Raw genomic sequence first — 23,811 nt, forward strand, 5'->3', positions numbered from 1 at the left:
AAGGGAAGAGTAGCTGTCCATCCTGAACCTGTATCTCCAGTTTTCCTTCACAGAAATCGCCTGATATACACAGAAAGGTTTTTTGATCACTTGTGTGATAATTCCAAGTCACGAGGCAGTAGTGGTTAGTAAAAACATTGCTACGGTCTGAGTTGACATGCAAAAGTTACGTGAAATATTCTGTGAAATAAACATGATCAAAGAAGGAGAATGTCAGAATGACGTTCATACATTCCTTTTAAAGCATCTGCTAAAAAAGTTTTAACTATAAGACTTAAAGGGACCTTTAAAAATAAAGTTTTGAAAACCAGACAAAATTTTAATGCTCCAAATGATTGTGAATATGTATTTCAGTCAAAAATAAACAAAACCAAAAAATGAACAATTCAGTGCTTCTTAATCATAGTAGGGACTATGGAGGAAGAGATAAAAGGCCATGTTTATTGGCTTCAAAGGGGTAAGTGCTTAATGAAACTTCTAAAAGTTCATTTACAATATAGTATCCTCTCAGATGATGAAATCGAGGCCCAGAGATGTAAAATGACTTGCCCGAGGCCACACAGCATGCTAGTCTGAAGTAAAGTGTCTCTAGAGTAATTGATGTCAAACTCTTTCCTTTCTACCCCATTCCCTTTGCCAAACATTCGGCCATCATCATGAATGTTGATCCAAATTATTTACTTAATATATACATAGTGGCACTGTTTCTGAATGAATAATCCAAAGGATTACTTCCAGAGGCCAGCATCTGAGTTTATTATCATATGTTAATATATATGCCATAATATTACCATCCTTGTATTAGAAATGAATTTAGAAGAGACAAAATGAATAGGTACCCTTGTTAGTAGCATGTCCTAGTTGCACAAGGTGAGACCCCACCAGAAAGCATCCTGACGTCCTTTCTCTGAGGCCACATGCATTGGTTCCTAGATGCCCAGTGTGATACCTTAGCCCATGATCCACTGGGTTCCAAGACAATCTCCTAATGTCAGAAAATGTTCTCAAATAGTCTTTTCTCCCAAGCTGAGCTGCACAGCCCACCAATACCCACCAATTACCGGTTGCTGAGTGGCCCACTTAGGAACCATGACAGGATGACAGCATTACTTCTGTGCATTGCACACCTAGTCCTTGCTTTTTTTTTAGCTACAAGAACAAAGTCAATTGATTTCAAAACCCCCAAAGAACATACCACCAGCCAACAAATGTGAAATACTAACCTTCTTACAAGACCCTGGGGGTGTTTGGGGACCAATACTATAATGTGTTTGTTCTCTGTATTAAAAAGTCAGGGCTGTAACATTCTTTTCTTTTCTGAATGATTTATCAACAGCAGGGAAAAAAGAGATGTAAGAATAAAGAGGGGGGGAGGGGAACAAAACAAAACAAAACAAGGCTCATTCAGATCTCTGGTTGCTTAGTGATTTCATGGCCCTGGCTCTATAGAGTTGCTACACTGGCCCTATAGAATTCAGTGTGAAGGCCTTGTTATCAGTATTGGGACATGGGCACTGCATTTTCTGCATGCTGAGTGTGAAATACCCCTTCCTGAATTCCCTTCCTCTTCTAAAAGGAATGCTCTCCTAGTAATGGCTAGGGCCACTAAAGCCTTGCTTTCTATTTAGAGGAAAAATAAAGTAACACCCTAATTATCCAGCAGCTGACTTCTATCATCCCCACACCTTGGGAAGACAGCCTTGACCCAGAATCTGTGAGTATCTGAGGCCATACACCCCATGTACTTTCTTCTACAGGAGAATAATAGAGATGTTTATAAGAGAGAGAAGGGCTCATTGGAGTTGAATGATTTAACAAGCTCCTTTATTTAATCCTGAATCACCAATTCTATGACTGAAATCTTGTTCTGTAACTTAATAAGTAAAACAAAATAAAGAAATGATGCTTAAAATTATCTGGGAAACTCTCTTATGGGGTCCTTTCATATTCGTTGATGCTGGAGAAATTAGACCTACTACAAACACTTAAGAATAATAGTTGTTATGTTACTTTCCAGCTTACAGCATATGCTTTCTTTCTCATCAGTCTTTCCCAACATCTTTGTGAAATAATTACTATCTGTATTTTTTAAATGATAGAACCAAGTCTCAGAAAAGCCAACTGACTTGCCTGAGACAGGTTGGAATCAGACCTGCTGATTGTATATTCCATTCATTTGCTGACCCCACAGCCCCACATGCAGCTATTCCAGATAGACACCTGCCCAACTCCTTGCCTTTTCCCATGTCTTTGTTTCATGTCTCCTCTTCAATAAAGTTGCACTCCTGCTATCCCTACACCCCATCTCCCCTCCCTCAATTTATATTTCTCAATGCATATCAACTTCTGGCGCACTGTCTATTCACCTGCTTATTGTCTGACTCCCCAGATGGAACATAAGCCACTTAAGGTTGTGTCTGTTTTGTTTCCTAAATAGATCCCTAGAATAAACCTGATGCATACTAGATTAAATAAACCTGATGCATTCTAGATTCCCGGAAGATATTTGTCTGATAAATGAGTAGAAAAAATAATGAATTAGGAAGCCACTATCTGAGCTAAACACAAGTTGATACTTGATATATGTTAGAGATGGGAGAAAAGCAATGATAACACATTTCTAAAGTAGACTTAAGAAGAGACCTTTCTCCCATGGTATTTTTAAAGAATTTTACTGTGCTAAAATAAACACAAAATTTGCCATCTTAGCCATTTTAAGTGTACAATTTAGTGGTATTAAGCACATTTATATTGCTGGGCAACCATAATAATCCTTCATCCCTAGAACTCCTTTTATATCATAAACTTGCAACTCTACCCATTAAAAAATAAATTCCCAGGCTTGCCTCCTTCCAGCCTATGATAACCACCATCCTATCTTTTTTATTAATGTAGAATTTTATTTATTTTAATTTGTTTTAATTAGTTACATATGACAGTACAATGACCTTGACATATCATACATTTGAATCAGATGGGATATAATTTTTCATTTTTCTGAGTATACAGGTTGCAGAATCACATTGGTCATGCAGTCACGTATATACACACAGTAATAATAATGTCTATCTTCTATCTCTATGAATTCAATTACTCCAACTACTCCACATGAGTAGACCATATAATATTGTGTGTGTGTGTGACCAGTTTATTTCACTTAACATTCTCAAGTTCCATCCATGTTGTAGCATATTTCAGAATTTTCTTCCTTTTCAACACTAAATAATAACATCCACTGTAAATCTATGCCACATTTTGCTTATCCATTTATCTCTTGGTAAACACTTGAGATTCGTCCATGTTTTTTGTTTTTCTATTGTAAAAAAAATATGGAGATGAATATCAGTGTGCAAATATCACTTCAAGACCCTGATTTCAATTGTTTGAGTGGATATGTCAGAAGTGAATTTGCCAGATCATAGGACACTTCTTCTATTTGACTGTTTCTCTATGTTTAATGTTTTGTGGAAATGCCAAACCATTTTCCACAGTGACTACACTATTTTTCATTACCCCCAAGAGTGCACAAGCATTCTGATTCCTCACAATCTCACCAAAACTGTGACTCTGTTTTATAGTTTTTTCCATGTCATTCATTTAATATATCATTAGTTAGGTTCAGGCATAAATCATTACACACAGATGAGGCAAATATGAAAGGTGAAGAAAACAAAATTCAGAGAGAAAAACTATAATTATGCACCAAAGACTGGAGAATCAAGAAGGAAATGGAGCTGGGAAAGGAGACGAAATAAAATAAATTGTTTTAAAATAGAGGTGCGACAAATTCAAAATTCTGGCTGCTTTCAGAAGTACACATGACAACATAGGAGTGCTATTTAGTGACTTGTCCATTTTCTAAATCCTAAAAATAGATAGGAGGTATTATTTTCTGGCCTCCCTTATACTTGGTTCTAAAGCTGTGAGCTGCTCAAACCTGCCCCCCACCCCACTCCCCCCAAAAAAAAGAAAGGAAAGAAAAGAAACAGAGTTTGCTTGAGGCTAAGGAGAGCAGTCTAGGGTGTATCTTCACTTAATTCCCTCCTCTGCACTTTCCACTGCTCAGCCTGGGTACTGTGGCTGAATATTTAGTGCCACAAACTATCTGGCTGAATCAATAATAGTCCTCTGATCCTCTCTCACATTGATGGGTAAGGATGACGTCTGTCTTTTCTGATCAATGCCACATTTTTATTATAACCAAGTCAAATAGACCACCTGCTAGGGGAAAAATAGCTCTCCTAATAGGAAAATACCCTCAGGTTTTTGACAATCCATAAGCAAGATTTCCCCAGGCACATTTCTTCAACAGTTCATTACAATTCAGAAATCAAAAGACTTTCATTTGAAGATGTTTTCTGATGCCTTACATCCCAGCTATTTGAAACTCCCATTACTTCAATGCTTTCCCTATATTCAACTTACAAATCAGAATGGAAAAAATTAGTGCCAAGAGCAAAAAAAAAAAAGAAAAAGAAAAAAGAAAAAAAAGATATCCAGGAGATAAATTTAAAGAATAAAGAACTCAATAAAAAATATAATTATTCAACATTGTCCTGGAAGCTCTAGCCAAAGCAATTACAGAAGAAAGAAATTAAAGGGATACAAATAGAAAAAGAAGAACACAAACTATCACTGTTTGCTGACGTGATTCTATACTTAGAGGATATAAAAAATTCCACCAAAAAACTTCTAGAATAAATGAATTCAGCAAAGTAGCAAGATATAAAATTAACACCCATAAATCAAATGCATTCCTATTCATCAGTGATAAATCCACTGAAAGAAATATTAGGAAAACTACCTTATTTTCAATAGCCTAAAAAAAATTTGAGATTCAATCTAATAAAAGAGGAGAAAAGCCTATACAATAAAAACTACAAAACACTAAAGAAAGAAACTGAAGAAGACTTTAGAAGATGGAAAGATCTCCCATGCTCTTGGATAGACAGAATTAACACAGTCAAATAGTCATACTAATAAAAGTGTTATATGGATTTAATGCAATTACAATAAAAATTCTAGTCTATTTCTATGATAGTTTTCATAGAAATAGAAAAAGCAATCATGCAATTCATTTGGAAAAATAAGAGACCCAGAATAGCCAAAATAATCCTTAGCAAGAAAAGTGAAGCAGGAGGCATCACAAGAAACAACTTAAAGTATACTACAGAGCCATAGTAACAAAAATGGCATGGTACTGACATCAAAGCAGATATGTAGGTCAATGGTACAGAATATAAAACACAGAGACAAACCCACATAAATACAGTTATCTCCTACTAGACAAACGTGCCAAAAACATATATTGGAAAAATATAGCCTCTTCAACAAATGGTGCTGGAAAAACTGGAAATCCATATGTAGCAAAATGAAATTAAACACCTATTACCCAGCATAATAATTAAGTCAAAGTAGATCAAGGACTTAGGCATTTGAACAGAGACTCTGCACCTAATAGAAGAAAAAGTAGGCCCAAAATCTCCCTCATGTTGGCTTAGGAACAACTTCCTTTAAAAAGACTTTTAAAGTGCAAGAAGTAAAATCAATAATCAATAAATAGGATGAAATCAAATTAAACAGCTTCTTCACAGCAAATGAAACAATCAATAATATTAAAAAAGAGCTTACAGAATGGGAGAAATTCTTTACCACACATACCTCAGATAGAGCATTAATCTCCAGGATATATAAAGAAACCAAAAAAGTTAATACCAAAAAACCAAATAACCCAATTAATAAATGAGCTAAGGAACTGAACAAATGAAGCAATACAATTGATCAACAAATATATGAAAAAATGTTTAACATCTCTAGCAATTAGAGAAATGCAAATCAAAACTACACTGAGATTCTATTTCACACCAGTCAGAATAGCAAATATCAAGAATGCAAGCAACAATAAATGTTGGTGAGGATGTTGGGAAAAAGGTACACTCACACATTGCTGATAGGACTGCAAATTGGTGCAGCCACCATAGGAAGCAGTATGGAGATTCCTCAGAAAACTTGGAATGGAACCACCATTTGCCCCAGTTATCCCACTCGTAGGTTTATACACAAAGAACTTAAAATCAGCATACTACAGTGACGCAGCCCCATCAATGTTAACAGCAGCTCAATTCACAATATCTAAACTATGGAACAACCTAGGTGCCCTTTAACACAAAAATGTAGTATATATACACAATGGAATATTACTCAGGCTTAAAGAACAAAATTAGGGCATTTGCCAGTGAATGAATGGAACTGGAAAATATCATTTTAAGCAAAATAAACCAATCCTAAAGAACAAAAAACAAATGTTTTCTCTGATATGTGGATGGTAATTCACAATGAAGGGTAGGGCTCCAGGGAAGAATGCGGATACTTTAGATTACACAGAGGGGAATGAGGGAGGGGAGAGGGTATGAGGTAGGAATGATAATAGAATGAATTAGACATTATAAAGATATATACATATATATATTTTTACATGACCTGTGTAACTCTACATCTTGTACAACCAGAACAATGAAGTTATACTCCATTTATGTATGATGTATCAAAATGCACTGTATTTTCATGTATAACTAATTAGAATATATATGTGTGTATATATATATATATGAGGAAAAATGCATCATTATCTAATTAGAACTAATTAGATCAAATATATATAAATATATGCATATATGTATATATATATATATATATATATATATATATATGAAAATAATGAATCATTATCAAGGCAGGGGCACCACTATTAGATACATGCTTTCATGAACAATTATGTGGGGTCCTTACAACCTCACAGAATTTGTTAAGATTAAACAACTTAGTATATCTTACTTTTTTATAAAATGTTTCTAAATGAACAGAAAAACTATAACTCTTCCCCCTCCATGAATCCCCAAGTATGTGTATTTCCTGCACTGGGCTAGCCTGAGCATTGTTCTGTGACTCACTCTTCATCCAAACAGGGATGAAAGGATGACCATCATGAGAGAGAGAGAAAAATGCACATATCTGATAGGCAAAGATGGTAAAGACAGAAAGGCAACAGGAGATCAAGAGGCGATGAATATTTATACTTCTCTAAGTGTTGAAATGCTATTGATGATTTTTATTTTCTTCTCCTTCTTTTGAATTTCTTAATGTTACTACAGTATTTATATATTACTTTTATAATAAAATATTTTGTGGTTTATTAAACTTGCTGTTTTCTTTGCACCTCTCTCTGTGTGCTGCACATTACCTCTAAGAATTTTTCCTGAGCACCAACAAACCCATTCTGGTGTCCACTTAGACCAAGTGTCCAGCCTTTCATCCATCTCTTGAAAACAGCTTGTCCCATGACCACCCCTAAGGACTAGCCAGATACCAGCAGGGCTGATAAATGCCAAAGTTGTTCACAGTTCAAGGGACTTCCCTTCTCAGGGCACAAACAACTTTGTAAAGGGAGTCTACAGATCATATTCCAAAGGGCCTGTTCTACAACAACTCACAAACTCATAGCTCCAAAAAATGTCCTTTAAATAAAGGCACGTATTCCTGGATAGCTACAAACCCTCTTGTGAAGTTTACTTCACATTAGTCTCCTTAACCCGTCAGCCAAAAACACCTCACTGAAGGCTCTTGTTCCAGAGAATCTGTACTTCATCTTCAGAGACTGGGTTTTTCAAGGCAAGCCACTTATCAAGTGTATCCAAGATGCCTTAATGTCTTTTAAAATATTTCAGGAGATTTTTGATGAGAAGGGGGAGAGGGTAATTTGGTTTACAGGTCTTAGGGTTTCCATGTTGAGCATCACCTGTGAGCCTGTTATTGGGTGGAGCTCCTTCATATGTTTAAATCTGAAAAGTTGACCTTCTCTTTCAAGGCTGTCAATGAAGGCATGAAATGCTTAAGGAATATGCCCAAGATCCCAAAGCTTTTAAGTCCATGCAGAGCCATACATTAAATATAGATTCTCTGTGTCCCAAGCCCCATGTTCTTTTATTTCCTTCTAACAATTGCTATTGCTTTCTTAGTACATACTGTATCAGGATTCTAATTGTGTCTTCAAAAGAGCTCCAACGATTATGATATGTGCATGTATGAATACAACCCAATGCATTCCACTTTTATATAGAATTATAATGCACAGTTAAAAATAAATAAATAAACAAATAAATAAATAGAAAGAAGACCACTGATAGAGTAGAAGAAGGGAATCATAGAGTAGGAGAAGGGAATCAGAAAGGAGAGGAGGGCAAAAGGAAAAAACGCGGACTGAAAGGGAGCTAATGATGTTATATGCATTTATGAACATGTCAAAATGAACCTCATTATTATTTATAACTATAATTCACCAATAGAAACATTTTAAAAGTGCTCCAATGGAGGTTGTATTTGAATCTCAGGAAGGCATGTGAGTTCTTAAACCTGCTTCACCACTTTTTGTCCTATGGATAAAGACAAGTTCCTTAATCTTGCTGCACCTCAAGTTAGATTCCTGGCCTGTACATTAGAGATAGTAATGACTAGGATTTATTAAACATTTAATCTGTGCTGAGCATTTTTCCAAGCATTTTACAAATATTTTCTTATTCACTTCTTGCAAGATTCTAGGAGGAAGATGAGTCTCTTTCCCTGAAGTCAATTCAGGTTGATGCTGCTAATAAATGTCCAAGTTGGAGCAGGAATCCAGGCCTGTCTGACTCAGAGCCTCTGTTCTTTTCACTTCTACACAGTACCTCCAGGTTGCACTGCAGATCAACAAATACAAAGATGGACCCATTTCTAAAGCAGCATGTACCTTATTACTTCTCAGTGCTCTGACTCTCGCTCCCTCCCTATATCAAACCCAGACTCTCAGGCACCCTGTGGGAAGGTGGAAAGCACAGTCCCTTTGCCACTTAGTAATTAATATCCTCTTTTAATCTGGTACCAGTGCTCTTTCCCATATCATTTATTGCCCGTATCTCACAATTTAGCACTCAGTTATATGCTCTATAAAATTATTCTCCTTAAATGTAAATTTTATGTCTCCCAAAGAAACCATAAAGTCCTAGAGGTCAGGAACCATATCTTACAAAATCACAGAATTAGAAAAGTAATAGTTTGTAAAATTACTCTTTTTTTTTTAAGAAACTGAATTCTTTTTAAAAGACACCTTATTTGTAATTCCAAATCCTTTACCTGAAAACAACTGAGCTAAGGAAAAAAAAAAAAAAAAACTCACACTTGACCAGGTGACATTCATTTGATGAGCTGGTGGCAGGGGAAAAATGAGAATCCATGTTGGCTTATTCTCATTAGTTGTCATTTTCTTGCGGAAAATCTGGGGGGTTTTTTGGTTTCTGCCTAGTATCTCTTTGTCTTGGCTCTGGTGCAGAAAAATCTGGATCAACTGCCTTAATTCTGGAACTCTGCTAGAGCTTATGAGAGATAGTGGTAGGACCTGACCAGCAGATCACTTACCAGGTGCTCAAAAGGTGAAAACAGCACCTGCAATGATCTGTTTGCATTCCCCCTAATATTCATATATTGAAACCCTAATGCCTGAATCACTTGTATTAGGAAGAAAGGATTTGGGGAGATAATTAGGTCATTAATCTCCCTCTAAAAAAGTCCCCAGGGAGATCCCTCACCCCTTCCACCATGTGAAGACACAGATGCCATCTATGAGGAATAGGCCCTCAGGAGACATTGAATCTGCTGGCACTTTGATCTCGAACTTCCCAGGCACCAGAACTGTGAGACACAATTTAGGTTGTTTATAAACCACTCAGATATGACATTCTGTTATAGCAAAGTGAATGGACTAAGACAACATCGTAATTGCAAGTGTCCTTCAGTTGCCATGTTGGCCATTCAAATCCTCCAGGAACTTGATAAAGCACAGCCATTGCTTTTAATCTCCTTAGCTCAGACCCATAATCTATGTCACTGAACATGAAAGCCATTAGCACTATCAAGTCATAAACACTTATTATATTTTTAATTTAGTGGGATAACACTTTGGAGACTTTGAGGGGGAAAAAACTCAATGTCACCTTAACCCAGTATTTTTGTGGTTTTTAATACTGTATCAATGATTATTGATAATAAAACATAATGCGTGTTTTATTCCATAGAAATTTTTGAAAATACATAAACATGTAAAGAAAAGGTGTCAGGTATGAACATTTACTCAGTTGCCCTCTGCTACATGTTAATCTGGGGTAGGGAACACTCCCTGTTCTGTTTCTATTTGTCTGTATATGTGTTTGTGTATGTGTATCTTTCCATAATATTTATTGATTATTTTAATTGGAAAATAAAATATATACTGGCTTAAATCTTATCATGCTATATGGTGAGAATTTTCCATTGACATTGAATAGTCATTATTTTAAATAGTCATTATTTATTTTACTGACTATTCAATGACTTTATTTTAATATGCATTTTATTCCACTATATGGATAAGCTATAATTTATTAAAAATCTGTACTAGTGCATATTTAGACTGCTTACAGTTTTTTTTTTTTTTACAAATAATAAATAAGTGGTGACAATGAAAAGAAAATCTTCTGATGTAAATAATTGTGACTGTTTCCTTGGGATAAATTTCTATAAGTACTTCTAAGGCTTTTTATATACACTGTTTAATTAACCTCAAGAAAGGTAGTATGCTTTACATTCCCATCAGCAGTGTATAAAAGCACCTATTGCCTGAACCATCTCTTGAAATGCATGATCGACATCTATATAAATATGTCAATATATCCACATACTGATAGGCACAAACAGAGTTAGTATAATTGGTATTTCTTTAATTGTCATTTTATTTTTTTTTGGTACCAGGGACTGAACCCAGAGGGGCTTAGCCACTGAGCCACATTGCCATCCCTTTTTATGTTTTAAGACAGAGTCTCAATAAGATCTTAGGGCCTTGCTAAGTTGCTGAGGCTGGCTTTGAACTCATGATCCTCCTGCCTCTGCCTCCCAAGCCACTGGGATTACAGGCATGAGCCACTGAGCCCAGCTTAATTAGCATTTCTTTTCAATACTCCTAAGCTTGAAAAATATTTTTAAATCTTTGGATATACTCTAATACACACTGTCAATTGCCCATACAACTATACACACAAACACACACACTCACTCTCTCTCTCTCTCTCTCTCTCTCTCTCTTTTCTTTTCCTCCTTCTCTTTCTCTTCTTTCTCTTCTTCTTGATATATCTTGATTCAAGGTAAATATAATTATCTCTCCAACATATATTTTATGAATAAATATACCAAATTATTATTATTATTATTATTATTATTATTACTTTTTGCCAGAGACATGGAAAAAAATGTACTGGGATGTGTCTTGAGATAGTTATCCTTGGTCTTAAAAAGGGATTATAAAAAGAGAATTCTCTTTTCTCTTATGAATTTGGGACATGGTTAAGCACAGATTTAATGTTAAGAGTTGTTTTCACAATTGTGAGACCTTGAAGAGAGCAAGGTCAATTTCCAAACTATCATGCTAAAAATAAGAAAGTAAAATGTTGGAAAGAAACTACATCACTGAAAATGTCATGGAGCAGATGAATTAACTGATTCTGAAAAAATTACCCTTCTGTAGTCTGTCTATCGTGAGAACAAATTTTTCATTCAAGTTAGTTTAATCATTAATTGTTGTTGTTCTGTTTTTTGAATTCTTGAAGCTAAAACCACCTGAATTAACCGGAATTAATGAATTATACACACTGTGTCACTATGTCCTTTAACAACTCTCTGAGGTGGACACTGACAAAGAAGCAGAGAATTTAAATTGTTTTTCAATTCATAGAGTTAATAAGTGGTAGAGTTAAAAGTTGCAGCCAGTAGAATTTATACAATAATTTTTTTAAAAAAATGGAGATTTAATTCTGACCCAAGAATAGGTAGAATAAATTCTCAATTGTCTTAGAAATAGAAAACAAAATCCTAGGACACATCACTATAATTTAGAATAGTCTGGAAATAACTATATATGTGTGCATGTACCCTAACTTTAAGGTGGAATAAAAAAATACAGAACAGGATCCTAAGATGTTAAAGAGCAAAGTCCACTTATTACATGGCCCAAATGTGGATATGGTTGGGCTGCAGACTCACCTTTACAATTTTTTGCTAAATCATTCTTAATCAAACTCCTACCTTACATGAAAAGCTTAATTGTCATTCTGAATGCACAACTCCAATAAGAGAATGTACAAAAACATTAACAAGTCTTTCTTGATGAATTTGGGTCAAGGACAACATAGTATTTAAATAGGTTTGTGCACAAACACCTGGGAACAAACTCTACCATTTTTCCTGGTTGTTCTACAGCAGTAGATGTATTCTGATTCTTTATAATATACATTAGAATAAAAAGGAATCTCCACCTACACCCAAAAAAAAAGCCAAACACAGGACACTTTCTTTAGATTTATTTTTGTCATAAAATTTCAAGGTAAACACCCTATGATATCCTAAGATATATTTACTGTTTTAATAAACCTCAGCATTATTTTAAATATTGCTCTCTCCAGTACTACATATAAAAAAATTAAATCAATCTGAAAAACTAAACTTTCTATGAATTGTCTTCTTCAATCCCTCTTTAGGGGAGGTCTCTTAACTTTATTTTCTCCCTTTATTGACTGATTATTTTCACTGTGTGCTGAATAGATCAGCCCAGTCACAAAGCTGTTTGTGCAACTAAGGTAACTTTTTTTATTTTTTGCATACATCAGCCTTCCCCTCCTTTCACTTCCCTCTACCTAATCCAAGGTAATGCTATTCTCTTTTTTTTTGCATTACAATTCTTAATACACATATATACCATAAACAAATACCGAATGTTTTCTCTGATATAAGGAGGTTGACTCATAGTGGGACTGGGAGGGAGAGCATGGGAGGGGAATAGATGAATTCTAGATAGGGAAGAGGGGTGGGAGGGAAAGGGAGGGGGCAGGGGGTTAGCAAAGATGGTGGAATGTGATGAACATCATTATACAAAGTACATGCATGAAGACTTGAATAGGGTGTCAACTAAGGAACTTTCTGTAATTTCTTCAGTTCAACTTGATGACTGATTCTGGGCTCCTATTCATCTGTGAAGATGCCTTGATCAATTTTTGCACTCGTCATCTCTATCAGATTGTGTCATGGCTCTGGAGGATTCCAAAGAGTCAAGGCATTGGCAGAGAAGGAGTGGCCTGACCCTGGCCCGGGGAGCATGCAGACCACCAAGAAAAGCCCCTTTCGTCTTAAGGGCTCCTCCATGCACTGCCTCAGCCTAGCCCCAGTTGGAGATTCAGCATCTCCCACCAGCAGAGACTTCCACAGCTTACACATTCCAGAGTGCACCTCCGGATGCAGGGCTTTTCCTCCAAGAAACATCCAAGTCTCAGCTTTCATTACCTCCCAGCTCCATGTCTCCCACTACCAGTTTAAGATTCTTCTTTTCTAGTCTTCAATATAGCAGCCAATTTTTCTCTCATTCCCTTTTTTTTAATAAGTTGTAGTTGGACACAATACCTTTATTTTATTTATTGATTTTTTTTTTAATGTGGTGCTGAGGATCGAAAACAGGGCCTAACATGTGCTAGGCGAGTGCTCTACCACTGAGCCACAACCCCAGCCCTCTCATTACTCTTTAATATTTTCCCTATACTCCAACCCTCTCTGTTCCATGCTAAAGCAATGAGTCTCAAAATTGACTGCACATTGGAATCACCTAGATGTTTGAGCAAAACTCCCACGGCTTGATGGCAATCCTAAACCAAAGGAAATTAAAATCTCCAAGGACAGGTTCTAAGCATCACTTTGTTGTTTTAGTTAATCTCAAGTGAGGATTGACCATGCCTGCCTTAATGGATTAGGATTTTGGAATCCTGTTTTTGGTACAGTCACATTCCTTTTCTGGGGATAGAATAAGAAGGAGGTTAAACTACCTCCTTAAAAATAAAAATAAAAAAAAAAGAGTGAAATACCAACCAAACAAATCCAAACAAAGGAAAAAATATCTCATAACTATCATCAGACCTTCTAGGTTGATGCTTTGTTATTTCATCAACCCTGGGTCATGAACATATTGCAGAGAACTCACCTAAAATTTCTAACAGCTAACTAATACATCCAGATGTTGAAGGAAGATATCTTCAACTTTTCTTATTCAATATGTCAATAAATTTAATGTATCTGGCATCTTTAATAAACCTCAACATGTAGTTCTGCATTCCATAAATCACTTGACACAGCATGTTTTAAAGTAAAATAGTCTATAGGCCCATAACCTGCTTCATTATTATAATTATGTCACCTGCTCTGAGACTGAAAGCCAAGCAATGACCAGGAACTTGTCCCTTACTGCTAAGAGACTGCCAAAAAAAAAAAAAAAAGCAAGCACATGGTATGTGCTGAAAAGATAAGGATAATAGGTGGATAATTTATGACCTTGTTCTACCAAATGGGAAAATGTCCTATTTTAGCTCCATTTCATATGTCTATGCTCAGTGAGAAAACATTCAGTATCTCATATTTGAAAATGCTTTGTTATTTCATCAACCCTGGGTCACGAGCATATTGCAGAGAACTCACCTAAAATTTCTAACAGCTAACTTTCACTCCCAAGGTATTTAAAAAGTTACCTAACCTCTTTTTATTAAAGGATGCTTAATTCAAGCCATTAAGTTAATAGGCTATTATTATCTAACTCTTTACACTTGCTCTATTTCAAACATACACTTCCTTCAAGGTTTCTTCAGTGCCAATATCAAGAAAATAAAAATCCTTTTAGCAAGCTAATAGAAATCACATGAGATATTTGTTATCTCACTTTTCGCCTTTTATGTCTTACCTTCATGGGAAGTTTTTGGCATAAAAATGAATGCTTAGCCATTACTGTCAAGCACCTGTCTTATTGCTGCATGCTTTTGTTGTAAATCACAAGTATCCTCCTTTAAAACTGCCTGTGTATCTAATGATAACATCTTATCAAACAGCCAAAAAAAATACCCAAGGAGTTTAACTGGGAATAAATGAAAGTCAGAGGCCAATAAATCAAGCAGGTTGACCGTCCAATAATCAAAAGACTGTGGGAAAAAGAAAAGCCACCCCCCGACACACACAAAACCCCAATCAGGCCTCCTCCATTTTCAGCATTCATAAAAGAGCAACTGAGGCATCTCTTACAGGAGATAAAATGATGGAGACTCACGTACATATTGCACAGCCAAAAGCTTCCTCCAGTGTCAGAGGCAAATGTTTTAGATTTCACCCTTCAAAAGGCCAAGAGAAACTTTCACAAACAAAAAGTACAAGCTTCATATAAAATGCATGGTCATGTCAGGGAGCCCTAAGTCCCCAAGGCAATGATTAAATTATTGCACACTTTTAAGTTCTAGATAATTATTCTCAGTGCTAAATTCTGAGAGCTTTCTTATTCCATAGATATGAATTTTTCTTAATTTTAACCAAAAAAAATGAATAAAAGCTAAAGTTTCTTTTCCATTCACTGCATTGCCTTTCTCTTCCAGCTTTATGTTCAGCATCTGCTCTCAAGTACAGTCTTCTGAAAATTGGCAATCAACTGTTGTTGGCAGCTTAGAATTGGGAAAAACAGTTTTGGGACTCCTTTTTTAGAATTTTTCAAGGATTAACCTCCACAGAGAGTTAAGCATCTGATACTTACTTAAACTCTGTTACGACTTTGCAGGATTGATTTGACAAAGGAAGAGTATTTGATGATGAGTGGACATTTGAGTTTTCTCATTTGAAGATGATGTTTCATTAGCCATGAACCCCATGGGCATAGAGGTCATTTGTCCCTAATCTTGGGGCCTACATTTTCTAACACTCAAGACAAACACAAATTGCATATTGAGTATGTGCATGAAGTAATCAATGCATAAATGAATGTATCAAACAAACATACAATAAACCACCAAAGCTGATATCTCTTCTTTAACTCTAGGATCACCAATTTCTGGTTGAATGAAATTTTTCAGTATGACTACTGACTTCTAAGAATTGAGTGTCAAAGCTAAATGACATATATAACAGTAGCAGAAAAACAGATATGACATTGACATAATGGAAAACTAACAGTGAACCGCAACAGCAGGTATTAATTGATTTGGGACAGAAACTACAATAATCTTTGGAAATAAGGAAAGTCAATGATGGAAATTTCTTCAGGAAAATTTTCATCTGGAAATGAAATACCTAGGAAAAAATATATCTACTATATACCTAATTTGTCACATTGTAACCATGAATAACCATTTCAGAAAAGTTTTATTTGCCAATAAAAAATGGCAGAAATTAGAGTGGGGACAGGATATGACTTGGAGAAGAGAACACATTTGGCCTAACAGGCTTATTTCCTGGACATTTGTTACGGTTTAGATATGAAGTGTTCCCCAAAATCTCATTTGTGAGACAATACAAGGAAGTTTAGAGGTGAAACGATTGGGTCATGAGAACATTAACCTAATCCATGCATTAATCCTCTGATAGGGATTAACTAGATGGTAACTATACGCAGGTAGGATGTGGCTGGATAAGTTGGGTCACTGGGAGTATACCTTTGGGGTTTGTATTTTGTCCATGGTGAGGGGAGCTTTCTGCTTTCTGGTGCCATGACCTGAGCTGCTCTCTTCCACCACACCCTTCTGCCATGATGTTCTACCCCACCTTAGGCCCAGAGCAACGGAGCCAGCTATCTACAGGTAGACACCTCTGAAACTGTGAGCTCCAAATTAATTTTTCCTCCTCTCAAATGTTTTTTGTTGGGTATTTTAGTTATAGCAGGAAAAAAAATTGATTAAAGTAATACCAAAGTTAATGTGAGGATTCCAGAGACTCAAGTATATTACTATATACTTATATTATTATATATAAGTGTCTAATGGAGTTCCTTGAATTGGGTCTAAGAGGAAAAATGATGTCCTGGAAGAAAGCTCATCATTTGCACTATTCTCTTCTATCCATACCCCCATTGTAAATTCTAACCCAATACAGACATTACCTGCCAATAAGCTCCAGTAAATTCCAATAACTTCTCTTGACTTTCAAGAATAAACATACATAAATTCCAAATACCCCATCTTTGCAATCAAGGATCCTTTTCTTACTGAATTTTGTTTATTCTTCCATCATAGTACTTAATACACCATGCTTAGTATTGTGATTATTTTTAATCTACATTCCCTATCATATTGCCAAATTGATATTGACAGAAGATTGACCCGCAGCTTTGCACGTCAAAAGAACTTCCTTTCTTGAGGATCTGTGCAGTATCAGTCATGACATTCATTAGCACCTCTCATCTACTACTTCTGGTTCTCCACCAAAACAGGTGGTACAGCTGCATTTCCTCATTCCTGTGTGGGTAAATGGGACTAGTGACCAGTCAGGGAAATATGTGTCACTCCCTGGGCAGAACATGCAATGGCTGGTGGAGGACCCTCCAGGCTCTCTTTTCCCTGTCTTAGTGACTGGCAATGTTCACCATACTGACTAATCCATTAGACGGTATTCCATAGTAATTATAAACAGAACACCTCTGTTGATCAGTGGTAGACAAATAGCATAAGAAATAAAACTTTATTTTAAGTCACTCTTATTGAGGCTTGTCTATTACTATAAAACATCTTATGCTGGCTGATGTAAGCACCATGTTAAATATTTTCACATGTATCATACCAGTGAAGTTCACAAGGACCTGTAGGTATGACATGTATGAGAAATATTTTACAAACGAGTTTGTCAAAGGTCAATTAGGTTTATTCATTCTTTCACTCAACTAATATTAACTGGATACTGTTCTGTGCCAAGCAATGTCCTAAATAGTCAAGATACAATAGGAAACAAAATGAAAATGGTCCCTGCTCTGAGTTTACATTCTAATAGGAAGGGACAAATAAAAAATCACTTATAAATTAAAAATAAAAACACTTTATATAGTGATAAGTAACATGGAGAGAATTGAAATCAGGTGTTATGACAGAAAAAATACTTATATTGATTGACAAAAGCCTTTTTGAGTTGATCATTTTTAGGCTGAGATCTAAATGACAAAAAAAATCTCCTATTCTGATATCATGCTAAAAAGACATTAAATCAGGGGCAACAGTTCATACATAGGAACTAATGCAGAAACAAGCTTATTTAATGGAGAAGACAAGGGTCATGTCATAAATGGCAAGGAGGGAAATGATATAAGATGAAACTGGACAGGAAGAGAGAAGAATCACACAGGGTTATACATCAAAATAAGAGGTACGGATTTGATTTTCTATCTAATGAAATATACATGAGTGTTTTAAGCATATTTGTATAACTTCTGTTTTTTAAAAATTTGCTCTGGTTGATATGTGAAGAATGCATTACAGAGGAGCAAGCTTGGTAGCCACTGGAAAAGTCTACTAGGATGGTAATATAGGATGTGGACAGACCAGGGACATAGTATGAAGGGTAGAGTTAATAAGACTGGTGAATTGCTTTAAAGTGGAAGGGTAATCAACTATCGCCCCTAGGGAGGAAATGGAACCAATATAACCCTGTTTTGTATCTTGAAAATCTGCACATATGGTACTTTGATTTGCTGAGATGGGAAAAATTGGAAGAGGAGGAGGTTTGCAGAAGTGGAAGGAAATTAAGGGTTTTGTCTTATACATGTTAAGTATAAAATGCATTCTTAAACGTCTATCCTTTGATGTCAAGTTGAATATATGATTCAGAAGCTCAGTATGAAGATGTTAACTGGAGATAGAAATTAGTAGTTACTGATATTGAGATGCAGTTAGAGTCGTAAAGTTGATGAAGGCATCGAAAATAATAATAATAATTATATATATATATATATATATATATATATATATATATATATATATATATATATATAAATGAATGGGACGAGGACAGAGACCTATGGCACCCTAAACCTTTCAAAGGTCAGCAGAGAAAATAGTGCTGATCCAGAAACACTAGGCAGGAGTGGCCAGTGAGACAGAAAGAAAAGTTAGAAACAGGACCTCACAGAAGCCAAGAGAAGAATGTGTTTCAAAGAAGAAAGTGTGTTAAATGCTGTGCCAACTGCTTCTGAGATGAGAACATTAGATTTAGCAAAAGGAACTTCTTGAGGACCCTGACAAATACGGTCTCTTTGTAAGGTCAGGGTGGAAGTATAAGGTGAGTGAAGGCAAATGAGGATGACACCCACAGACAGATTAATTCCTGCTGTGCAGAGAAGCAGAAAAAAATGTAGCAGTGAGTCGCTTGGAAGGAACCTGGAATCCAAGGAGTGCTTTGGGATGAAGAAGATCTTCTCTGCTGTATGACCCGAGGAAGTCCAAAGTCCCCATTATAATTTATGAAATTCCTGAAAAGAGGCAGTGACAAAAGATATGCAGTATGGTTAAGTAAGTGTGTGGCAGTGGGAGTCAAGGGGCATCAGGAGGGACAGAGACGGTCCCACTATGATGGCTCCTCTGCCTCCTCCATCCCAACATCCTGCGTGACAGGTGCCATTTCTGTTGTCTACCAGGTGAACATGTGTCCTAGTGTTGGGGGCAGTGCTACCCAGCAGTAGGGGAAGGTGGACTTGCTGAGGATTTCAGGGTCATGAGGAAGATTAACACAGCATTTTGTATAGCAAATAGTGGATAAGCCACACATGAAACATTGCTGCTGTTTTAAAAACCTTCCATCTCTCCTCCCATAGCAGCCTGCTTTCTCCTTCTGATTCCTTCCTCTCCTCTCTATCTAATTTTATTTCTTCTGCAATTTCTAACTTTGCTATTCCCTCTCAGGCAAAATACACATGCACACATACACAACAAAACAAAAGTATATGTTTATAACATAGACTTTTTTCCCCTTCAGGGTCATTTACATTTTTGTGTGTATGAGGATGGGTGCACTTTTGCCTTTTATTCCAAAAAACATAGTTCACTTTACATAAGAAATTCTGGAGCCATTTCCTAAGATAGTACATTTTCCATCTCATTCCATATACAAACTACCAGGCAGAACATCTGACTTTAATAGGAATTTAGCAAGTAACAACTTGCTTCCCCCTTCCTCAATGAAAACTTAAGAGCAGAAGCGACGTTCTGATATAATTTCAACAAGGCCCTCCATACAATAGGGTTGTCCTTAAGGTTTCCTTAGTTATGAGCTGTTGTGTCTGGAGGAGACGCACTGGCTTCTTCTAATCTTATGGTTAAAATAAGTTACGAGCTCTGTATACTATTAAGAATAGAGTGATAGTCACCTATAACATCTGAGGTTTTTACATCATGTTTGTTTAGAGGTCCAAAAGAACTTTAAACCTTTAAAAAAAATTAGATCTCAGCATGCTAAGTTTATAAAACCTTTCATGTTTTCCTAGGAATTTTTAATTATGCTATGTATAAGACTGTTAAATTGCATTTGGTTTATGTACCCTCAGAAACCTTTATCAATCTGAGCTCTCCATTCCCTTCACCTGGAGAAGAACAACTTGTAAACATACAATCAATGACAAAGGAATTTAGACATATGTGTTTCCATAATTTTTGTAACTTTCTGCACTTCTGTAAAGCTCATTTAGAAAAATTAAGAAAAGTGGCATTACTTTATGATTAAAGAATGTAATTTTTATATGCCAATATCATTAGGACAGAAAGAAAGATGCAGAAGTTAGGAAAAGGTACAACATGACTGAAACCATGAGTTCAAGAAGTCCTTTATGTGTATAGGTGGCAGTTGGGCATTTGAATTCATTTAATCCAAGAGAATAAAGACTGGAATCTTTTAATAGCCCAAATCAATGTAAGGTTGATACCTGCAGATACATAATTAAAAAATACTTTGCAACTATAAACCAGGTACTCCACAAAGCCAGCACAACTCACACAGAGACAGTGACTGTCTTTGGCATTACAGTTAGTGCCAGCCACAGGGACATAGTGAGAAGAGATGGGACACTGAAAATAAGCAAATATAACCTTGACTGGTTCCCATGTCTATTCCCTGGACCATGAGATACTCCTGCCACCCTTTCCAATTTAATACTTATCTTTCCCAAAGTACATGTTCTTAATATAAAAAAATAGTTCTCCTTGTGATGGAAAGAAAATGGTTTGATAGTTTCTATTTTTAGCACTGATACCTTTAAGTACTTCAGTATTACCAAAGGCAATTAGGACTTCAATTCCAATTCCAAATAACATTCCCATGCAAGTGTACTCACACAAACAGGCAGAAATACTGGGAGTGGAAATAAATCATGCAGATAAAATTTCTGTTATTATTATATTTTTCTCAAAAAGGCGAGGGTGAAATAATGAAAGCAAATTATTTAAGGAAAACAATACTTTGTGCACCAGGAGCTAAATGCAACACAAATATGGTGTAAAGAAGGGATAAATTAGGGGGAAATGCTTCTTAATTCTCACCTGTACAAGAAAAGTCATCCACACGAATGTATCCTGGGACACAGTCACAGCGATATAACCCCGGCAGGTTGACACACACAGTATTGGCATGACAATAATGCATCTTAGCTGCACATTCATCAATATCTGATGGGGAAAAAAAAAGAAGCAATATCATGGTTAGTCAAATAATTGAACCAGAGTGTAATCATCTTACAATAAAGTTACAAAAGGTGAATGTCCAATGAAGTCAGGAGGAAAAGCAAGATGTATTAAACACAAAAACTTAAGTGCAAATTCAGCTGAGACATGAGATCCTGTCCTAAGCTGAAAGTATTTCGTAAAAAGACACATGGTGAGACAGAAGAGTTAAGAACCCTGGAAGTATGAAGACAGAATCAATTATTAATTTCCCACCAAGGAGGATGCTCAATTTAAACGTCCAAACTCAAGGAGTTCTGTGCCCATGAAGTTGATACCAATTAATATTTATTGGGCATCCATGGTACACGGTACAGCTTTTATCAGAGAGATCAAGGGAATCCGGCTGCTCTCTGCTATGTGTCTTACTAAGACATGCTTTAATCCTTCTGTTACAAAATGATGCTGTAGCCAGTTTCTCTTGTGTTGTACTGTGGATACGGACAGCAGCTGTTTCTCATGCAAATTAATGTCTTTCATCCCTTGACCTGGAGATCTCTCTCATGTGATAGAATAATGGGCTGATTCAACAAAATATATTGTTCTCTTTGGAAGGGAGGTCAGATCATCTTCTGCTTTCTCATAAAAGATCATGGTGTGGATTAAAATAACCTCTACCCATAAGTACAGAGTTTGGCCTCTTGTATAGATTGTGTTTTTAAAAATTGATTTATGTTCATCTTACTCAAGCTGCTTATAGTTGATGGTGTGAGAGAGGAAGGGATTTGAGTGCAGCATGTGAATCCAAGATAGAAAATATGGTCTCTAGCTCTGGTTCTGATTGTTAGTGGCTAATGACTTGCATTTAACTAGTCCAAGCCCCCAATACCTCATCACTTTGTCCTAAGAGTCAGTTCTGAACTTAATGCTTAAAATCCAGTGAGGCAGACAAAATGCTTTGTATCTTTAAAGGAATTACCTAATTTGATTCATATGCAGTTCAAGAACAAAGTACAAATACTCCCCCCATTTTAAAGTCGAGGCACAGAGGCACATGCCTGTAATCCCAGTGGCTGAGGAGACTGAAAAAAGGAGCACTGGATTTCAAAACTAGACTCAACAATTTACCAAGGCCCTAAGCAACTCAGAAAGACCCTGTCTCTAGATAAAATATTAAAAAGGACTAGGGATGTGGCTCAGTGGTTAAGTGCCCCTGGGTTCAATCCCCAGTAAAAATAAATAAATAAAAAGTCTAGACAACAGATTCAGAGAAGTTAAATCTCTGACAAAAAGTCATCCCATTGAAACATACTGGACCTGGGATTTGAACTCAGAAGTTGACCTCTTATTCATCAAGATTTATTTCATGACATCACCTTGAAAATGGTAACTAGTTAAACACAGTGTTTCCATTAAGATAATCACTGATATCCTAAAGCCCTTAATGTGCAGAAGCCAAGAATAAATATGGCTACTCTGAGTCACTAGAAAACCCATTTTTCTACTTATTTTTTAAAGAAAAGTAGGTTGATTTATTTCCTAGTAAAACACCCTAGAATAACATCATATTCTTTTTTGTGCTAAAGACCTGTCAGCCTATAAATAAAAGTTATTGCTGGGTAATTGAGGTCCAAGGAGAAGACCCACAGTTAACAAGATTCCCATAACCATATTATAAGAACAAAACACTAGAAATTAATGAAATAACTCAGGCAGTCACCAGCTTTCTGTGTTCCGGTCTCCATCTCAGAGTTGCTTCTTAGTAGAGTAATGTGCTTCACATTAAGATTCTAAAAGTGATATTACTATTGTTGATTATAAGGTCTTTGGTATGATTAAAGGAGTGTGGAGGAATGAATTCATGAAAGTGACAAGTTGAGAACACCAAGGGAAGACATGTATTGGAAAATGTTGGGTGGCATAGCATCAAATATTACCAGTTTTCCTACTTCTTCACACATAGTACCACTGTACTTCCCCACCCTCTTCTCATTTAAACCTGGCTGTATGTCTGATCATAAAATATGAATGAAAGTGCATCATTTCTAGGAGAAAAGATAGAGCCAGCTTATGGCTTACCACAGTGTCTTGTTTCGTGGAAGCACAGAGATGGAGACTCTTTCAGCCTGGGTCCCTGAATGAGAAGCAGGCCACCAGATAAGCATGATGACCATGCTGCATGACTTAGATGGATGTCCTGGTTGGTTTAAGCCACCAAGACTCCCTTGACTAGCACAGAGGACAACTGTGAAAAGAATCTCAAAGAAAAGGACTG

At 36.2% G+C, this 23,811-nt stretch overlaps 1 protein-coding gene across 2 annotated transcripts in view; it reads right to left on the reverse strand.

Moving 5' to 3' along the window:
* The window catches only part of Nell1 (neural EGFL like 1), an 840,108-nt gene that overhangs the window by 429,555 nt on the left and 386,742 nt on the right, over window positions 1-23,811 (reverse strand). For both annotated transcript variants that reach the window (XM_058576884.1, XM_046438336.2), the window contains exon 13: window positions 21,417-21,542. In XM_058576884.1, the coding sequence (XP_058432867.1) occupies window positions 21,417-21,542 (126 nt within the window). The remainder of the gene's footprint in view (window positions 1-21,416; window positions 21,543-23,811) is intronic.

The sequence above is a fragment of the Marmota monax genome, unplaced genomic scaffold, assembly GCF_021218885.2.
Source record: "Marmota monax isolate L192 unplaced genomic scaffold, Marmota_monax_Labrador192_F-V1.1 WCK01_AAM20220418_F8-fsc00061, whole genome shotgun sequence".
Taxonomy (NCBI): Eukaryota; Metazoa; Chordata; class Mammalia; order Rodentia; family Sciuridae; genus Marmota; species Marmota monax.